The sequence below is a fragment of the Eretmochelys imbricata genome, chromosome 5, assembly GCF_965152235.1.
Source record: "Eretmochelys imbricata isolate rEreImb1 chromosome 5, rEreImb1.hap1, whole genome shotgun sequence".
Lineage (NCBI taxonomy): Eukaryota > Metazoa > Chordata > Testudines > Cheloniidae > Eretmochelys > Eretmochelys imbricata.
This window is the reverse complement of record NC_135576.1, coordinates 44,851,219-44,872,456: the sequence shown is the minus strand read 5'-3', so window position 1 is coordinate 44,872,456 and position 21,238 is coordinate 44,851,219. Positions and strand designations below refer to the sequence as shown.

Here is a 21,238-nt window from a genome sequence, read left to right as displayed (position 1 = left end):
TGGAGAGCTTTTAAAAGAAATTACACCCTTGAGAGTAAACCACCTCTGGGGAGCATTTTTCTCTTAAATTAAGACTAAATTATATTGTTTCCCAAAATTATTGTAAATTCACTCTTTGTATCTTATTAGGTACTTAAACTGTTTATGTATGAGCAAAACAATTTGTTTAAGGGCAGGTGGAACTTGTCCAGTTATTAATAAATACCAGTCAGTTTTATAGATGGCCATACTAAACAATCTTAGTTAAATCCTAGGAAATCAAATTAGCTATTTAGAAGAAGCCATGTGAGCTGTCTTGAAACAGGCAAGTTACAAATATCAACAATCTTAAATCCCACTGTTCTTCTGTTTACCAATGTTTAGCCTCTGTCTCCTCTCTGAGAATACATGGTCTAACTATCTGGTGATTAACAGGAAAAACTGTTAATATTTTAAGTTACAGCAGCATTTTTACATCCCAAAAAAGTCATTAAGAATTTTAAATCTGATCCCTTGACAATGTTTTAGTTAATGTTCTCTCACCAAACCATGCTGAAATCTTGGTGAGGTTTTCATGGGGTTGTTTCTTCTTGTGTTGTCTTTCATAGCTGTCTGTGGTAGCTTGCTTGTAGAGATGGACAGGATGAGCTATACTGAGTACCATGTTTGAGCAGGGTAGCGGAGGGTGTGTTTTATATCCTTCTTCCTATTTTCATAAAATTACAGGAAAACATACCTCTTTCAGATTTATTTAGATTCAAAGTTGGTTGCTGTCACCTCTTCACTGTTAGATTACTTCCATTGGTTGTCCTTAGAGGCCTCTTCATCTTATGAATATGTAGTTTGTTAATGTATTGGAGTTCAGCAGGAAATGAAATTGTTTTCATATATATATATATATATAAATTGTTTTTATAGAAAAGTTTTTTTTGTTTTTTGTTTTGTTCTCAAAACAAAGTCTTTGGCTTAAACAGTTATTAAAGAAGTTGTTGATTCTATGTGACAGTTTTTAGAAAGATGATTCTTCTTGTCGTCTTGAGTTGGGTGCGAGAATTCCTTGAGTATTGCCATTAATTAATTTTTACCCATGAATATAAATAGCCTATACTTTAATAGCGTCTTACATTAGTAATTAGTTAGCAAAGTCCATCTTGATACAAAAAGCATTTTACCATTTACGCAGCAATGATATTAGGAGTTTAGCATTTGGTTAACGTATTTGCAAGTATGCATCTCACAAACTTTTAAAAAATAAAAAAAAGATTTAAAATATTTCCAACTACAAATGTTTTTCCTGGTGTTTTAAAGAGTAGCAGAGGTTTTTTCATAGTATAAACTCAGAAGGGTAATAAACATGGGTTTATGGTCAAGGAGGTGTTATCTTCCTGGCATTTGCTTGTCTTTGGGAGACCAACAGAAATCTCATGGAATTTCTTTGTAGCCTGAACATTTTGTGACTTAAGTTTAGCTAGTTATGTATTCTTGTTTTCATGTATTGTGGCTACAATCTACTTGTAGCTATGTCTTCTTATTCAGTAAAGATGCAGACAAGTTTGTAATGACCTATCATCAAAAAATGTACAATTTAATATCATTTTCCATCAATAGTGAGGTCTCTCTGGTACAGTATCTTAAATAAATGGCAAGAAACAATTGCAAAGAAACAAGAAATGTCATTTTTCTTCCAGTTAGGCAAGACTGGCAAATTGTGGTGGTCTATGAATATGAGGTAGTATCCCTGCCATTAACTGCTGAAAGGTTGTTTTGCAAGAAGCAGTGAAATAATATAACTTGGAAAAGTGTAGGAAGGATTTCTTGGCATATTTAAACAGCCAATGAATCTTGTCTTGTAGTTACATTAGGGTTTGCAGCTGTATTTAAGTTGGGCACAAAATATAGTTAGTCAAAGGCTGTTTATAATACTATCCATCCGTGATACTTGTCGTTCAGAAACCCATCTAGAATTGGCAGTGGGTGGTGCTATCTGAACAGTAGCTTTCCACCATGTTAATTACAGCCATGCCAAACAACTGAACCTGATGTGGGTTGGTGAATCCACTTGCTTACAAACTTTGGCAGAATTATATTTCAGTCACATTGGCATGTCCACAGTTACCATCCCCCATAGCAGTGTGTAACTGGACATTGAGAATCCTGGGTAACTATCTCATACTGCGTCAGCAACAGATGTTAGGGATGAAATTATAGTCACTTTCCAAAAAGTTACTTTTTACCTAGTATTAAATAAAACAATATGTAGTCCCAGAATCTCTCAGCTGTATACTTCATGGCATTGTTCCCCCTCACCCTCCCTCCCCCCATCACAGAGGCTGTATTAGCTGTTTAAATTGTCATATTTCTCTCACAGTTCCTGTTAGATGTGGTGGTTTTTCAAAATTCCTTATGGGTCTTGGACACTTGTTTATATTTAAATATTTATATTTAGTTACAATATTTGGGACAGAGATGCACCACAATCCAAATAGTCTCTTCGCTGTCAAACATTGATTAAAGTAGTAAAAGTAGACACACTTTATATCATACATGTATGATAAACTTGTCCTGAGATCATGTAACATAATTTGCATCATGAAAGGGCTGCATGTGAAATATCACATATGAATTTATATATTGTTTCAAGAAATTGCAAAAATATCAAATTCACTCTGACAGTGAAAATTGATAGTTAAGTTCAGCTTTTACTATAAAGAAAAGGACTCTGGTATGTCAAGAAAATTAATTTACTATTTTATTAATCATATTCTGACATATTGAAATCAGTTTTCCTTGTTTCTGTTGAACATTACAATAAGCTTTAAAGAGCTTAACAGTGTTGCCATCTCACATGATTTTATCACAAGTTTCTCACTACTTGCTGTTTTTTTTCCCATAAATTCCAAGCTTCTGGAGTCAGTGATTATGTGAGAATCTCTGTATTCACATCACAATTCATCTGGTCCACAAACACTATCTGAGGTTGATGGGAGGAAACCATTATTGATAATACAGGGTTTCTATCATTTGGGCTATCAGCAGCTCCCAGGGTATTCACAAAGTGCCTAACTGTTGTAGCTGCCTACCTCAGAAAAATGTGTACCGAAGTATTCCCATACTTGGATAACTGGGTAAATTTGGGGGACATCACAAAAAGTGGAGGAAAACGGTCAACATATCCTTCAATTATCTGTCATCTGGGCCTATTAATAAACAAAGAAAAGTCTGTATTGATCTTCTCTCAGGGAATGGAATTCACCGGAACTGTATTAGACTCCATCACAGCTAGCTCCAGAAACGTTCCAAATAATGCTCCAGTTATATAATCCACCTCCTCCCGCCCCCCATCCCCAAGCCTACCAACTGATCTCTGTCAGAATTTGCATCAAGTGGCTAGGCTTCATGGCATCATGCATCTTTGTCTCTCAACATATGAGATTTCATCTGAGAAATGTGCGGGGCTGATCGGGATCAGTATACTGACGAAGCAAACATCACCTGCATGTGTTAGTATACATCCCAACCAAGGTCCTCTAGTCACTGAATTGGTGGATGGACCTCACAGATACTTGTAAGGGAGTCTCCTTTGCCACAGCTCCTCCATCAGAGATTCTTGTAACAGACGGTTCTGCACTGGACTGGGGAGCCCACATAGGCAGGTTAACAGTTGAGTGAGCTTGGTCCGCTTCGGACAAGTCCCTCCACGTAAACATACAAGAGTTAAGTGCCATCTACAAACCTCTGAGGTTTTCTTCAAGAAATAAAAGGCCTTACTATTCAAGTAACAATGGACAACACAACCACTGTATTTTTTATAAATATAAACAAGGAGCAAGATCCTTCCTCCTTATGCAGAGAGGCGGTAAGATTGTGGAAATTCTCTATCTTCCATGGCATTATCTTGACCGCTATGCACTTCCCTGGGATCCACAGTGTGCTAGCAGACAGTGTAAGCAGATGATTTGTAAATCGTCACAAGAGTTCCTTAAAACATGAAGACATTCACACCATCCCCTCAGAAGGGGTTTCACTTGTATGGTCCTGTTCACAACAAAGACAACAAAGTATCATCGTTTCTGTTCAAGGGAAGGATAAAAAGCCCAGGAGCCAAATGAGATGCATTTTTAGTCACGGATCTTAGACCTATTCTGCGCATACCCCCGCTTCCTCTCCTGCCAAGAATAATAAAGCAGATCAAGCAAGAAGCAGCCAGATTACTTATGATAACCCCAGCACACCCCAGGCAGACCTTCAGAGCCTCTTGATGTGACCACCCATAACCTTACGTCTAATTTTGGATCTGTTCTCTCAGAATCTTGCGTGGCTTCATCTGGCGGCATGGATGCTGAATGGTTAACTTGCTCAGAGAGGGGGTGAGTGTGTGTGGTGTGTGTATTCTCCTCTGACGTGCAGAACTAATACACAGTAGAAAGGAGTCTACCAGGTCTACATTTCCAGTAAAATCAAAGAGATTTTGCAAATCGGCGCTACAACATCTGTCACCATCAAAATCTCAGATTCTTATTATTCATGACTACTTATTACACCTTAACAAATTGGGGCTTTGATTAAGGTCTCTGCAAATACTCTTAGCAGCCATCTCATCCCCCTATACTTGGATCCGCAGTGTTCTCTCACCCAGTGGTGAAGAGATTTATGAAAGGTTTAACAAAAGTTTTTCCTCCAGTGAAAGACTGTTATGGTGTAAAGGAGCGGACTCACCCCTGCAGCGCCTTCTGCTAGTTATTGGGGAATTAGCTCTTTCCAGTGCGGAGCGCCCTCTGCAGGCCGGTGATCCGCTACAGCTCTGGCCCCCGTGTCCCTCACAGACCCCCTGGCAGCACCCCCACACTCTACCTCTGGGTCTCCCCTTCCTGGGGAACCACCAAACCACTATCCCCAACTTGCCTCAGTCTGGGCTACTGCCAGTCATCACCAAGCCCCCACCCTGGGGCAGACTGCAGTGTAAAGGCCACTCATTGTAGGCAAGGGGGTTTGGACCTGTTGCCTTCCTCTGCCTCCCAGTACCTCTGTGGGCCTTGGCCCAGGCCCTACAGCCTGGGGAGTTGCCAGCCTGGAGTGCCCCACTCAGCCTGCTCCTTCCCCAGCACTGCATCACCCTCAGTACCCTATCAGGCAGGCAGCCAGGCCCTGTTCTCTCCCAGCCTGGAGAGAGACTCCTTGGGCCTCTGCCTCACAGCCTTTTTATACAGGCTATTCAGCCATCCCAGCAACAGCCCTCTCCAGGGCTGCTTTTAACCCCTTCTATTTTAGGAGCAGGGTAGCCACCTCGCTATACACAGTTTGGGATTTAAATCTAGTTCTGTTAGGGCTTGTGTGCTCATGCTTCAAACCCTGGCTCACATGCTCTTTTCCATCTTGCATTTAGGCAACTTTCCTGGTGACAAGAACATCGGATAGGGGAGTTGCATTGATGGCAGGCCTGCAATACACACTTTTCCACAAGAACAAGGTTTCCATAAAATCATGCCCCAAGTTTCTATCTAAAGTGGCTTCAGAGTTTTATTTAAACCAGGTAATTGACTTTTTTCCAAAGCCACATTCTGATAAAGGGTAACAGGGGTTACATTAATTAGAAAGTACTCTAAGCACATTTATTTTGACAGAACTAAAGGCTTCAGAAAGTCTCCTAGATTGGTTGTAGTTTATGGAGAAAGTCACACAAAGAATCTCCAGTTGGATCTCCACATGTATGAGACTTTATCAGCTGGTTAGTAAACCCCCACCTGATAAAATACTTGCTCATTCAATAAGAGCTCAATTCACTCTGGTGTTCTCTCTCAGGAACCTACTGATTTGAGACACCTGTGAAGCAGCAATGTGGTTTTCTGTCCACACATTCACTCAGCACTATGTCATTTCACAGGCTTGCGGAGATGATGCCATCTTTGGTAGAACTGTGCTTCATTTTCTGTTTAACAGATCATTGCTTGGGAGTCACCAACAGTTGAACATACATACATATAATATATCAAACAATCACTCAAAGAACCTGTTACATGTATACTAACTGTGGTTACTTTTGAGATGTATAGTCCATACATATATTCCATAACCATCCCCACTAGTGTGGAGTCTTTCATCACTGATGCTGCTGGTGGTGAGAGAATTGAGTGTGGCTGGGATGACCCTTTCCTTTATGCCCTTGGTTTGGAAGCACAATGACATGCAGGGTGCATGTACCACCCCAGTCTCCGGCTCAAGCACATTGGGTGTGCACCCATCAGCAGTGGACTATATATGTATATGTGAAAAATACGTCTTGAAGAACCACAGGTTCTGTGCAGGTAAGTATGTTTTTGTTTTTCCTCCTCGGCTTTTCTATGATGCTCATGACTCTAGTATGAATGTTTCACAAACATTAATGAATGTGTCTTCACAACACCCCTGCGAGATGAGGGGGTGATATTATCTCCATTTTCTGATGGGGAAATGGAGGCACAGAGGGATTAAAATGAAAAGTGTTCTCTGAGTTTAGGTGCTCAATTTGAGGTGCTTAGCACCTGATTCTTAGTGTACGTAGCATTATATAGCACTTCAAGCACAGTTCCTGTCAAGGTTCCTCCCCCACTCTGAACTCTAGGGTACAGATGTGAGGACCTGCATGAAAAACCTCCTAAGCTTATCTTTACCAGCTTAGGTCAAAACTTCCCCAAGGTACAAAATATTCCACCCTTTGTCCTTGCCGCTACCACCACCAAACTAATACTGGTTACTGGGGAAGAGCTGTTTGGACACGTCTTTCCCCCCAAAATACTTCCCAAAACCTTGCACCACACTTCCTGGACAAGGTTTGGTAAAAAGCCTCACCAATTTGCCTAGGTGACTACAGACCCAGACCCTTGGATCTTAAGAACAATGAACAATCCTCCCAACACTTGCACCCCCCCTTTCCTGGGAAATGTTGGATAAAAAGCCTCACCAATTTGCATAGGTGACCACAGACCCAAACCCTTGGATCTGAGAACAATGAAAAAGCATTCAGTTTCTTACAAGAAGACTTTTAATAAAAATAGAAGTAAATAGAAATAAAGAAATCCCCCCTGTAAAATCAGGATGGTAGATATCTTACAGGGTAATTAGATTCAAAAACATAGAGAACCCCTCTAGGCAAAACCTTAAGTTACAAAAAAGATACACAGACAGAAATAGTTATTCTATTCAGCACAATTCTTTTCTCAGCCATTTAAAGAAATCATAATCTAACACATGCCTAGCTAGATTACTTACTAAAAGTTCTAAGACTCCATTCCTGGTCTATCCCCTGCAGAAAACAGCATATAGCCAGACACACAGACCCTCTGTTTCTCTCCCTCCTCCCAGCTTTTGAAAGTATCTTGTCTCCTCATTGGTCATTTTGGTCAGGTGCCAGCGAGGTTACCTTTAGCTTCTTAACCCTTTACAGGTGAGAGGAGCTTTCCCCTGGCCAGGAGGGATTTCGAAGGGGTTTACCCTTCCCTTTATATTTATGACAGTTCCTAATGACTGCAGTTGCAATTATGAGTGCTTAGCACATCTGCAAATCACACCTCAGCATATCAAGTTTGACACCCAGAAAATAAGGAACACACAATCTGGGTATGTCTGCACAGCAATTAGATACCCATGGCTGGCCTGTGCCAGCTGACTCGGGTTCGCAGGGCTCGGACTACAGGGCTGTTTCATTGCAGTGCAGATTTCCGGGCTCAGGCTGCAGCCCAAACTGTAGGACCCTGTGAGGTGGAAGAGTCCCAAAACTTGGGCTGCAGCCTGAGCCTGGAAGTCTACACTGCAATGAAACAGCACCGGGAGGCCAAGTCAGCAGGCATAGGCCAGCTGTGGGTTTTTCTTCACAGTGTAGACCTATCTTAGTGACCACCTGTAAAAAATCTGGTTTATGTGACTTGTCTAGCATCACACAGGAACTCTGTGACAGAGGCAGGGATAGAATCCAGGTCAGCATTCAGCTGCCTTAACCATGAGACTGTTTTTCCTCTTCCTGCAATTCCCTGCCTCAGCTTCCCTCTTCCTCTACAAGTGAGGCAAGGGATCCTGTCAATAGTTTCCGTCACTGTATAACCCTGCGCATGTCCATCCTGTGCAATGAACAAGGCAGGGACCTGTGGAAAAAACAGTATGTGATCTGTATCATATTGCCAAGTAAAAGGGGGCTGAATCTTAATTCTGGCATATCTTAACTTTTGACTGTTTGACTTTTCAGCTTTAATGCTCTGTTAGTGTAATTTTTATATGCAATTTCCTCTGTGTTTAAAAAAGCAAACCAAAAAAATCAAATGCCATTATGTGGCTTATATTGATGTCCACGTGGGTCGTCAGCAGTGTTGGAACCTCTAGATCCATCACGCAGATCTCTGCCATTTGAGCTTATGGAATAACTAAGAGCAATAGTAGGTTGTCATCTTCTATGTGGACACACAGGAGAGGGATGAGAGACACTCTGCCAGGGGGTTTCCCAGATGTTGCTGACAGCAGAGGAATGGTGAAACTCATGAATCTTGGGTTCTATTCCAGGCTTTGGAAGGAGTATTTTCTTGTGGGCACAGACACTTCTTTCTCTTTCACCTCACCTCTCCTCATCCCACCCCAAACTTGATGCTTTCTGTCGTCCCTCCAACCTGTCCCAGTCCTGACTCTTTCCTGCCTGGGGCTCCTTGTCCCCTACACCTTGCTGTCCCAGTCTGTCTCCACTCCTCAGGGTTTTCATCCCATTTTCAATCTCCCTGCCCAGCCAGTCCCAGTTCTTCCCTGCACCCTAGCTCGTTGGCTGATCTCAGTGTCCTCTCCATCCCTGGACAATTTGCTCCCAACTCCTCATCCTCATTTCCACCATTGGCTCCCAGACTCCTTCCTCCCACCAAATCCCAGTGACAGTTTCTATTCCTCTCACTTCCTCCCTCTCTCCTCCATTCCAAATTGATCCTTTGCATTTCTTCCTCTCCCCCACCTCCAGTCTGGCTCTTGTACCCTGTGCATTCAAGTCAGGTGGATTCGTCCTCCATGCTGTGTGGGTACCAGACGAGGAGCATTATTGAGAGTACAGAAGAGAGAAGACTCTGGTTGTCATTTCTGCTGCCCAGCTCCACTCCAGCTGAGAATAGCAGCAGTTGCAAGGAAGGTCCAGCTCTGCCCCTGTAGTTCTGGTGGATTATGCTCTGTGCAGATGGTGGACAGTCTGGTCAGGACTAAGAGCTGAGAGGCTCGAGCATGCTTGGTGAGGATGGAATATTCGGGGAGTTTAGCAACTAAAATCTAAATCTCTAGAATTTTTTTTGTACAGTTTATTTTCATAGACTTATAACTTGGCCAAATTTAGGTGGCAAAAGGCATATCCCTCACACAAAGGACAATCCCTGCCAAATTTCAGGTACCTGCTTCAAAGCCTGGCACAACCACTTTTTATCGACAAAGTGGCTAGAATCTTTTAACATGGGCAAAATAACATTTTTCCCTTGCCTAGTTCTCAGAAATGACTAAACTGTTCTGACTTTAAAACTCCAAAAAAAAAAAATTCAACACGAGGTAGATACTTAGTATGGAAAACTTCAGCAGAAATGGTAAAACTTTGGCAAAGTTATAAATAACTGAAAACAAGGTCTTATAATGGGAAGTGTTGGCCAACCTTCAAAAAGGCAGTGCCACCAGTTCCACCTGTAATATTTTTATGAATTAATTGGTATTTCTGTTTGTACTTGCATTGTCTTTTTGCAGTCACATATCGAGGAATAGCATACTGGGGTTGGGATTGAGGGAGTTGAACTGCTTCCCCTCATACAAAATTTTGCAATATGCATCTTCACATTTGCCAGTGCAAATACTTTTATTTGAGGGAGGGGGAACCAAACCTTCAGTCCTCTGTGGAGAAAGAAGTGGTTCAGGACTATTTAGAAAAGCTGGATGAGCAGAAGTCCATGGGGCTGGATGCACTGCATCCAAGGGTGCTAAAGGAGTTTGCGGATGTCATTGCAGAGCCATTGGCCATTATCTTTGAAAACTCGTGGCGATCGGGCGAGGTTCCGGATGACTGGAAAAAGGCTAATGTAGTGCCCATCTTTTAAAAAGGGAAGGAGGAGGATCTGGGGAACTACAGGCCAGTCTGCCTCACCTCAGTCCCTGGAAAAAATCATGGGTGATCAGGAACAGTCAGCATGGATTCACAAAGGGCAAGTCATGCCTGACTAACCTAATTGCCTTCTATGATGAGATAACTGGCTCAGTGGATGAGGGGAAAGCAGTGGACGTGTTATTCCTTGACTTTAGCAAAGCTTTTGATATGATCTCCCACAGTATTCTTGCCAGCAAGTTAAAGAAGTATGGGCTGGATGAATGGACTATAAGGTGGATAGAAAGCTGGCTAGATTGTCAGGCTCAGTGGGTAGTGATCAATGGCTCCATGTCTAGTTGGCAGCCAGTATCAAGACGAGTTCCCCAAGGGTCAGTCCTAGGGCTGGTTTTGTTCAATATCTTCATTAATGATCTGGAGGATGGCGTGATTTGCACCCTCAGCAGGTTTGCAGATGACATAAACTGGGAGGAGAGGTAGATACGCTGGAGGGTAGGGATAGAATACAGAGGGACCTAGACAAATTAGAGGATTGGGCCAAGGAAATCTGATGAGGCTCAACAAGGATAAATGCAGAGTCCTGCACTTAGGAAGGAAGAATCCCATGCACTGCTACAGTCTAGGGATCGAGTGGCTAGGTAGCAGTTCTGCAGAAAAGGGGTTACAGTTGAGGAGAAGCTGGATATGAGTCAACAGTGTGCCCTTGTTGCCAAGAAGGCTAAACGGCATTTTGGGCTGTATAAGTAGGGGCATTGCCAGCAGATCGAGGGACGTGATCATTCCCCTGTATTTGGCATTGGTGAGGCCTCATCTGGAGTACTGTGTCCCGTTTGGGCCCCAAACCACAAGAAGGAAAAATTGGACAGAGTCCAGCAGAAAGCAACAAAAATGATTAGGGGGCTGGAACACGTGACTTACACGGAGAGGCTGAGGGAACTGGGCTTATTTAGTCTGCAGAAGAGAAGAGTGAGAGGGGATTTGATAGCAGCCTTCAACTACCTGAAGCGGGGTTCCAAAGAGCATGGAGCTAGGCTGTTCTCCGTGGTGGCAGATGACAGAACAAGAAGCAATGGCCTCGAGTTGCAGTGGGGGAAGTTTAGGTTGGATTTTAGGAAAAACTTTCACTAGGAGGGTGATGAAGCACTGGCATGGGTTACCGAGGGAGGTGGTGGAATCTCCTTCCTTAGAGACTTTTAAGGTCAGGCTTGACAAAGCCCTGGCTGGGATGATTTAGTTGAGGATTAGGTCCTGCTTTGAGCAGGGGGGTGGACTAGATGACCTCCTGAGGTCTCTTACAACCCTGATATTCTATGATTCTATGAAACCTACTTTATCCCTAATTTGACTGCAAATGGGTTTTAAAAGAATTCTTTTACACCAGAAAAAGTGAACCATTAAATGGATTCACTTTTCACAAGTGTATAGACTGGCATTTTAATGTTTAGACTGGGCATATATCAATGTAACTAATAGTCTTCTGTTTGCTCATCATTTTTCTTAATCACCTAAATTCAGTTCTAAACATATGAAAGTAGGAGACCAATAGTACCAGTCTGAGCCAAGAATGACATTGGCAATGCTGTGCAATCTTTCCCATACTTCTGTTAATGTATTTCAGCCAGCATTTGCACTCCTGCTTTTCTAGTGGTGGACATCTAGAGCCAAAGAATATGTTTTGATGAATTTTGTGGGCAAATTAAGATTATTTATTTTTAGATCAGTTTTGTAGCAGCATAAATTGAGAATAAATTTGAAACCTGAGGTCTCATTAGGGAGCCTTTAAATCCATTTAATCTTCCAACTGCACTAATTCCTTACAGGCAACCTGTTTCATAGTCAGACCGTGAATGCCAAAGCACACTTGTTTTTTAAACAATTACTTTTTCAGTTTAGTTTTATTTACTTAATAACATAGGATCTTCCTCACTGGATCAAACAGTGGCCCATTGAGTCCTATATGTTATCTCCAACAGTAGCTAGTCTTGGCTGCTTCAGAGAGACAAAATCTGCAGTAGGCAGTTATGGGATAACTAGTCCCCAGGGCATTATACTTCTGGCTCCCGAAAGTTAAAGTTTGGTTTATGCCCTGAAGTTTGAGTGTTTATATACCTTTCAAAATTCTTGTTTACTTTACTTTTGTAACTTAGGATATTCTTGTTATTCATATACATATCTAATCTTGATAAAAGTAGAATCCTGTTATGCTCTTGGCCTCAACAATACCTTGAATTTGAATTCTTATGATGTACGTTGTTCTATACATAGTAACTGATGTGGTTTTGATGTCCTTTCTTAGAAGCAAGATCAGCTGCAAGATGAAGAGGAAAAAAAGAGCTCCTGGGTTAGTCAGGAGCGACAGAAAACACTGGACAGACTTCGCACGTTTAAACAGGTAACAGAAGTAATGACCACTCTTCTTCATCGTGAAGCATTTATTTTTGAAAATATGCTTCAGTTATATTCTGGTAATATCCTGAGAGAGATCTGTTCTTCTTTAAATACCTAAAGCATTCATTTTGGGAATAGGTGTTAAAATTCCCATAGTCTAAGATTTAAGCGGAAATAAGGTACAGCATTAGATAAAATTCTTTGGATGTTTTGCAGCATAGTTCTGTGCTTAACCTCCATCTTCTCAGTTTCTCTTCTGTTAATATTTACAGGAAAATAATCAGGAACTGAAGCAGGGTCTTTCCTTTCCTTATATAGATATGATCCAGGTGCTGTTTTGCACATGTATTGGATCATGTGACCTGTTGTTCGCATTACCATAGTACCTAAAAGTCCCTGTCTCAAAGAGCTTACAACCTAATACCAAACAAGAGACAACAGATGGGTGCAGACAGGAGTACAAGAAAATGACACAATATTAACTCCTTTTAATGGTTCCTGGCCTATGCATCTAAGACTGAACAAGTAATAAAATTGGAGAATTTCTATTAGCAAGAAATCTTGTTTAGTAGTGGTATAAAAAATGAGTCTTTCCACCCGAATTGCTTGCAAGGCTGCTAAAACTTACAGCTTCTATACACTAGTAAATTCACAAACTGAAGCAATAGGATATTAATCAAGTAATTAATGGTTACATTATGTATAGTATATCCATATGGATAGGATCTATGTAGCTTTGTAAAAATGTTATGTTTTAAGTCATTTGTGGTAATTTAAAAAAAAACATACACATTGGGCCCAGTTTTCAAAAGCAGCTTTTAATTTCACCTTCAGCAGTTTGTGTGCACAGTTGCAATTTGAAAGGACACAAACTGGGGGGGAAGGAGGGGCAAATACAATAGCAAAATAAAGAACAAAAATAGCAAAATAAAGAACAAAAAAAAGTGAGTTTCCTTGTCACAAAGGCAAAATCACCTGATCACATGTTCTTTAGTTTCTAGTATAGTATATTGCATACACTGATCTAATTTTAAATAACTGTTTCCTTTTAGCGGTACCCTGGGCAAGTAATACTTAAATCAACCAGACTGCGACTGGCACATGCAAGAAGTAGTAGTACACCCAGCTCAGTGCCCTATGTAGATCAACCTCAATCTCTGCCAGTAACCACACAGATCCAAAAGAAAACTGAGGACGAGGAACTGGGAAAAGTAATCCAGCCTTTACAAACCCAGGAGCCCAGAAGCTTAGAACAACCTGAAGATAGTTCGTTACCACCTAATGGCATTACCTCTGAACTGTCTCATCATACTACTCCTCCACTTCTTGCCAGTAATGAGCTTCAACCAGATACTGTTACTGTAGTTCCACTTCCGCCTCCTTTGCCGCCACCGCCACCACCGCCTCTGCCTATCAAGGAAGATTCTACTGAATCCTTAGAGAAAAGTGACAGCCCTGTTAAACAGGAGAGTGAGGATAAGGGAGTCCCGCAGTCTACCACTGTCCCATCAGCACATCTTTTTGATAGCAGTCAGTTAGTCAATGCCAAGAAGAAACTTAAGAAGACCGATCTAGAGGGTTTACAAAGGAGGAGAGGTAATATTTTTGTTTATTTATTTAAACATAATTAACTGCTAAGGAATGTACTTGTAGTCATTTTGTTTCCCCCTTTTTTGATTGCTGTGTAGAAAAGGGTATGTTGGATTTTATATATAATTATCAATGCAACACTTGTTTTAATGCCCTTGACTGAAAAGTTTGGTGAAATCAAGTGGTGGGAATTTGTACTGTAGTGTATGCTGTTGATTCAGTTATATCTAACTCCACATAAACTGCAAACTGTACTTGAGGATGCAGTCTGTTTTTCAGTTGACAGACATTACATAACAAAAAGAAAAGAAGAACTTGTGGCACCTTAGAGACTAACCAATTTATTTGAGCATGAGCTTTCATGAGCTACAGCTCACTTCATCGGATGCATACCGTGGAAACTGCAGAAGACATTATATACATACAGAGACCATGAAACAATACCTCCTCCCACCCCACTGTCCTGCTGGTAATAGCTTATCTAAAGTGATCATCAGGTTGGGCCATTTCCAGCACAAATCCAGGTTTTCTCACCCTCCCTTCCCCCCCCCCCCCCCCCCCCAAACTCACTCTCCTGCTGGTAATAGCCCATCCAAAGTGACCACTCTCTTCACAATGTGTGTTATAATCAAGGTGGGCCATTTCCTGCACAAATCCAGGTTCTCTCACCCCCTCACCCCCCTCCAAAAACCACACACACAAACTCACTCTCCTGCTGGTAATAGCTTATCCAAAGTGACCACTCTCCCTACAATGTGCATGATAATCAAGGTGGGCCATTTCCAGCACAAATCCAGGTTCTCTCACTCCCTCACCCCCCTCCAAAAACCACACACACAAACCCACTCTCCTGCTGGTAATAGCTTATCCAAAGTGACCACTCTCCCTACAATGTGCATGATAATCAAGGTGGGCCATTTCCAGCACAAAAACGTCTTTAGATCAGACCTGGGTGCAAAAACTTCTGCAGTATACAAAAATGAAATTAATTGCAGTACTTACCTTATCTGTCTCACTCTGCCACCTTTGTGTATCCTTTCTCTTCCCACCAAACGAGTTGGTGTGGGCAGCCTTGAATAAACCCCCACAGATTGCTAGTTAGAAATTAAATAAACATTGAGACATAGGTGATAAATTTTAAAATTTTAGTACTTAATTTTCATTGTTTCCTCTGGGAAGCATGGGAAAACAGTCTTTCCTTACCAACTTGGGTTGGAATCCTTGCTCCAAGAAGTCAATAGGAGTCTTCCCATTGACTTAAATAGAGCCAGGATTTCACACTTTGTACTTTTCATTTAGCAAACTTTGTTTTCTAAAATACCTACCCTTCTGGCTCTGTGCCAGTACTGTGATTTAATTAACCTTAACTAAAAGTGTGCTGAGAAGTAGTCAGACATAAGTGAAGTTCCTTTTGTGCCTCATGCACAGAGCTATGGTAGTGACTCGATGGAGCCTTTATTTGTACCCCTTATTGTTAATCACCTAACTCCTTCAAAAAGGTGATGCTTTTAACTTCTCCTACCACAAAAGAATTCACTACTATTGTAAGCGCACAAAAACCCTGATCCTGCAAGGATGTCTATGTGTGGAGACCCATGCACCTGTGCAGCTTTCTATTGAAGTCATCTATGCCCCAGAGCTCTGCCTGCATGAAAGTCCATGTCTAATATACCCAGGTGTTTGTAGGTGGGATGATCCTTACTCTCTAGAATTCTGTTTTACATCGATTTTAGGGATTGGAAAATCTGTGTGAAATGAAGAGTATAATTACATTTGTTTAGTATTAATATGGAATCTCACTAATGCCTCAGTGGTTAATTCTGTAACTTTGTCTGTTTTTAACTCCCTTTTTGGCTTTTTCCAAAAACTTCTTTTGGACTGAAATTCCTAGTGGTCGGTCTGAAACTAGAAAGGAAACTTTTGGGACAATTGAAGTATATTAGTCAAGATTAAAGCTTAAAACATTTTTCAATGTTTGGAAAATGTCCTCAAAATTTTGCAAAAAAAAAAGGGGGTACTTGTGGCACCTTAGAGACAAACCAATTTATTTGAGCATAAGCTTTCGTGAGCTACCGCTCACTTCATCGGATGCATACTGCATACCCAGTACCGAGTTCACCCAGAGCTCTAGACTTGCCAATGACTTCCTGCCACATACCGCCCTTTCTGTCATCTGAGTCAAAAAGTGAGCAAGAGGACCTGGCTTCCCGCCTCTCTTCTCACTTGCCATACAGAGCCCAGTTCTGCTATGGACATTGGGCACACTGCCCCTCTGACCCCACAGCCTTCCTGGTTTGGGCAACTGTGGTACCAACCACTGGGCCCCTTCCCATCACAATAGCCATACAGGGACCCTTGGGGGCCTGATGCCTTTGGGCCTGCCATTACCTCTAGTGTGGCCTTCCAGCACCCAAGGAAGTACCCTCCTTCAGCTGCTGCCTCAAGGGCCTGTGAACCCCCCGAGCATCCAAGGGAGGAACTAGAGGCCAAAGTTGAGGAGGAAGTCACTCTTCAAGCCCACTTCTTGTCATTGTCACCAGACAAGACAGCGATGTCCCCCTGCCATCAATGGTGGATGACTTTAAACTGTACCAAGACTTGGCACAGAGGGTGGCAGAGGCACTACAAGTACCACTACAAGAGGTGACTGGATGAATCACACCACAAGCTGGTGGACATTGTACATTCCTCCACCTCTTCCAGAGTGGCCATCCTATTAATGATGCTCTGCTGGACCCCCCCAAGGAGATATGGCAGACCCCTGCATCCACTCCACCAACTTGCGAGCGGGTGGATAAGAAATATTACATGCCACCAAAAGACACAGAATTTCTGTTCTCACACCTACCTCCCAATTCGATCATTGTGGACGCAGTTAATTCTAAGGGCTGCCAACACCCAGTTTAAGTCCACCCCTTATGACTGGGACTGGAAGCGCCTAGACCTTTTTGGCAGGAAGGCTTATTCCTTGGCCAGCCTCCAGTTCAGAGTGGCAAACTATCAAGCCTTGTCTACATATGACTATCAGAGCTATGCAAAGCTTAATTATTTTATTGAACAGCTCCCCAATTCTCATAAGCAGCAATTTAAGGCCTTAGTCAATGAGGGCCAACTGGTGGCTAAAACATCTCTCCAGTCTGCACTCAATGCAGCTGACAGGGCAGCTCATTCTACCTCATTTGCCATTGTGATGAGATGGGCCTCATGGCTTCACCTATCCCTCTTCCCAAAGGTGGTCCGTCTGACTGTGGACCTCCCTTTTGAAGGGATGAAATTATTTGTCGATGAGACTGATGCCTCCCTCCAGACATTAAAAAATTCAAGGTCCACTCTTCGATCCCTCATGATCTGTATACCTGGGTACAAAAGAAAGTACAGCACTCAGCCAGCATTCAAGCCTCTCTCATCGCAATACTCATCTCAATATTCATTTAAATATTCACAGAGATCTTGTGAACCCCAGAGGAAGAAGCCCAGGTTCCCAAATAGAAGACGTCGGGATCTCAGCAAATTTCCTCTCAACCCTCTCACCTCGAAGAGACAGTTTTGAAGGGTTGGTCGAGGTGCCCGTAGAACACTCTCCTCACTGCTGCATCACACTGGAAAACCCCACCCATCCCTTTGGCGACCATCTCACTCTATTCCTCAGCACCTGGGAACAGATAATCTCTGACAACCGGGTGCTGGAGATCATCTGGGATGGATACTCCATCCATTTCTCCTCCTTCCTTCCTCCATGATGGTTTGTGGACAACTCTACTGGAAAAGGCCTAACAGATCTGTTTATGAACGTTTTGAATGAGAATAAAATAAAGCTTCAGGATGCTGCGGCCAAGGCTACAGCAGTGGCGTGAACCTGAGGGGAAGAAACGGTGTCCAGGCAAGGATCCTTGCGCTGAGTTCAAAACCCTTTTTGTGTGCCTTGTGGCTGCCATTCCTTCAACTTGGTTGTGTCAGATACAGTGTCATCATCTTTAGAATCAGTATCTCTCTTCGGAGTACTGCAAAGGATATGTCTTGTTTTCAGCATCAGCTGTCAAGTGGAAGATCCTCATGGACAATGTTACAAATCTGACTGTGAAGCGGCTAAGTGACACTTGCTGGGAGAGCCACATTGACAGCATAAGGCCAGTGATGTACCAAATGACTGAGGTTTACAACGCCTTAATGGAACTGGTGCAGTTGAGTAAAGCTGAGGCCAGGATCTGACATGAGGCACAAAGCCTGACAAACCAGATCATTGATTTCAAATTTCTGGTCTCAGTTGTCATTTGGCACGATATCCTGTTCCAAGTAAATGTGAGCAAGGCATTACAAACTCAGTCCATGGACATCGTGACGGCTACTACTTTGATAAGAAGCTGCCTTGCTTTCGTTGTGGTCTACAGAGACAACGGATTCCAAGGAAATGTGGAAAACTTAGGAGTTGAGCCTGTCTTCAAGGAAACTCATATTTATCAGAAGAAAAGACAATTTGGTTACGAGGGCAGAGATAATAAGGTGATGGTAAGCTTGGAAGAAAGATTAAAGAGGGAGTTTTTTACTCACTCATTGAAACTGCTTGAATGTCCATCAAAGAAAAGTTTGGACAAGTGAAGCCTCACAAAAAGACCTGGGGCTTTTTGTATGACCTCAATAAGCTGCTGGCAGACAAGAAAACACACTTGAACAATTTATATGGACCTTCACCAGACCCTGACACATGGGGAATGTTTGGATGTCAATGATGAAGACCTCTGTCAAACTGGACAACATCTGCCACATTTTGCAACACAGGAAGCACTCTCCACTTCAAGTTCTCCAGTTCATTTATGATGCAGAGCTGAAAGACACTTTTCCTAATGTCTGGATAGCTTTAAGGAGTCTTCTTACGCCGCTGGTCATAGTCGCAGGTGGTGAGCACTGTTCCCTGTAAGCTGTGCGCATGTGTGCGCGCCCAGACCCTAAACCCTGCGCACACAGTGAAACACCGTGTGCACAAAAATTTGCACAGAAGAAATTTTTTTGCGCACATGGCCTATCAAAAATTAGAGGGAACATTGGTGGTGAGTGCAGTTTTTCGAAGCTCAGGCTCATTAAAACATATCTTTTATCGACAGTGGCTGATGAGAAACTGACATCACTTGCTGTTTTGTCTCTTGAAAATGCCAGTGGCCAGTCTTTGGATCTCTCTGACTACTGTGCTTCAGTTTGCGAGGGCAAAGGTGGAAAAAAGCGACCTTTTGAACTAAAGGACTAGGGTTAACATTCTAAGGCTGTCACTTACTGTAACACTATTTAATACTGATCCACACAATATTGGTGCACAGTTCAATTTTTTATGTTAATACATTTCAGTTATTCCTAAAATTTAAAAGTTTCTATAAGCTTAGAGGAAATGAATTTTTTTTATTTTCCTGTATGTGGCATGAATAAATTCAGATTTATGGATCCTAGCATGCAAATGTATTGACTTTTATATGACAGGGATAAATCATGCACTTAAATCGTGCATCAAAGTCATGAAATGGGCTACAAATGCAATAAAAAATAAGGTATTGAAAAGTTTAACAAGTGGAGGGGAGGGCGCTGAAGATAATCCTCACCTGGGGTGCCATTTGGTCTAGGCCGGCCCTGAAGACACTTACAGGTGTTGTCATCTGGTGAAAAATATGAGAGTTGATAGAGCTTGTAACCGCTGTCAGCTCTTCACTAAGAGAAGTGCAGCAGTTACAATATATGCACCATAGGACTCATTAGTTATAAATTCTGCTTCTAGCCCTCTCTTGGTGAACTCAGTTGCCGAGTACTGTGCACCGGTGTGGACAAGAAGCTGCCATACTCAATTTATGGATAGGCAGCTGAATAAGACCATGCAAAGATCATGGGAACTTTAACATCAGCACCTCTACCGTAGCTTTCAGTATTAGCAAACATCGAACCTTCAGCCACTGAGAGAGAGCTACAGCACAAGAACTTAACTGTGCCAAAGACTATCCAGAACTTCCCATCCAGCCAGGTTAACATACGTATGGATAACATACCCCAACAATACCTGAAATCGCAAAAACCACTATGGATCACATATGACTATCTCATGTCTCTGGATCCGGCCAGGGAATGGCAAAGTGTCTGGGTCTCATTTACCATTCCAAACAAGCACATTATTACTGACTCAACAAGCCGCCCTCCCGTTTCAACCCTCTACACAGACTTTAGATCACACTGAACTGCATCTGAACAAACCATGAAAGGTGCAGCTATCCTTGATACATAAGTGGAAAACCAAAGACTCCCCTTTTTGTGACTGCAGAGAGACCATCCAAACCATTGAACACCTCATAAGCAGATCAGACAAGCTTAGAATGTACCCTAATGTATTTGTCTTTACAAAAATCTGAGCTAGCTAGACCAAATTTGGGCAGATTTTCACAGAGGAGGGACTTCAAAAGGCATATCTCTGACAGCCCAAGTCCCTGCTCCAAAGCATAGCAATGCTAGACCTTTCTTACGAAAAGCTCACTAGGTTTTGTTTTTTGCATGGACAAACAACATTTGCCCTCAGTCTTGTTCTCAGAAGCAGCTAAACAATTTTGGGTGAAATTTGCCAAAGAAGTTGAGCTTGAGGCAGACACCTGATATGGAAATTATCAACCCAAATGGTTGGTTTCACAGTTGATAAGCAACCGAAAACAGAACTTAATAATAGGGGCTACCAGTCCCATCTCTAATTGTATGTGTAATTTGATATCCAGTTATATATAAATTAGGGCTGTCAGTCACGATTAACTCAAAACAAATGTTAAAAAATAAATCATGATTAATCACAGTTTTAATCACACTGTTAAACAATAAATAGAATATCAATTTAAATTATAAATATTTTGGATGTTTTTCTATATTTTCAAATATATTGATTTCAGTTACAACACAGAATAAGTGTACAGTGCTCACTTTATAGTATTATTTTTTATTACAAATATTTGCCCTATAAAAAGATAAACCAAAGAAATAGTATTTTTCAGTTCACCTCATACAACTACTATAGTGCAATCTCTTTATCATGAAAATGCAACTTAGTTTTTTTTACGTAACCACACTAAAAAACAAACCTATGTAAAACTTTAGAGCTTACAAGTCCACTCAGTCCTACTTCTTGCTCAGCCAGTCTCTAAGACAAATGAGTTTGTTTACATTTATGGAAGATAATGCTGTTGTAGCCGGCAT

General features: G+C 41.9%; 1 protein-coding gene across 1 annotated transcript in view; it reads left to right on the top strand.

Moving 5' to 3' along the window:
• The window catches only part of JMY (junction mediating and regulatory protein, p53 cofactor), a 133,669-nt gene that overhangs the window by 101,548 nt on the left and 10,883 nt on the right, over nt 1-21,238 (top strand). Inside the window, exons 8-9 of the mRNA XM_077816306.1 lie at nt 12,351-12,446; nt 13,495-14,038. Coding sequence (XP_077672432.1) covers nt 12,351-12,446; nt 13,495-14,038 — 640 coding nt within the window. The remainder of the gene's footprint in view (nt 1-12,350; nt 12,447-13,494; nt 14,039-21,238) is intronic.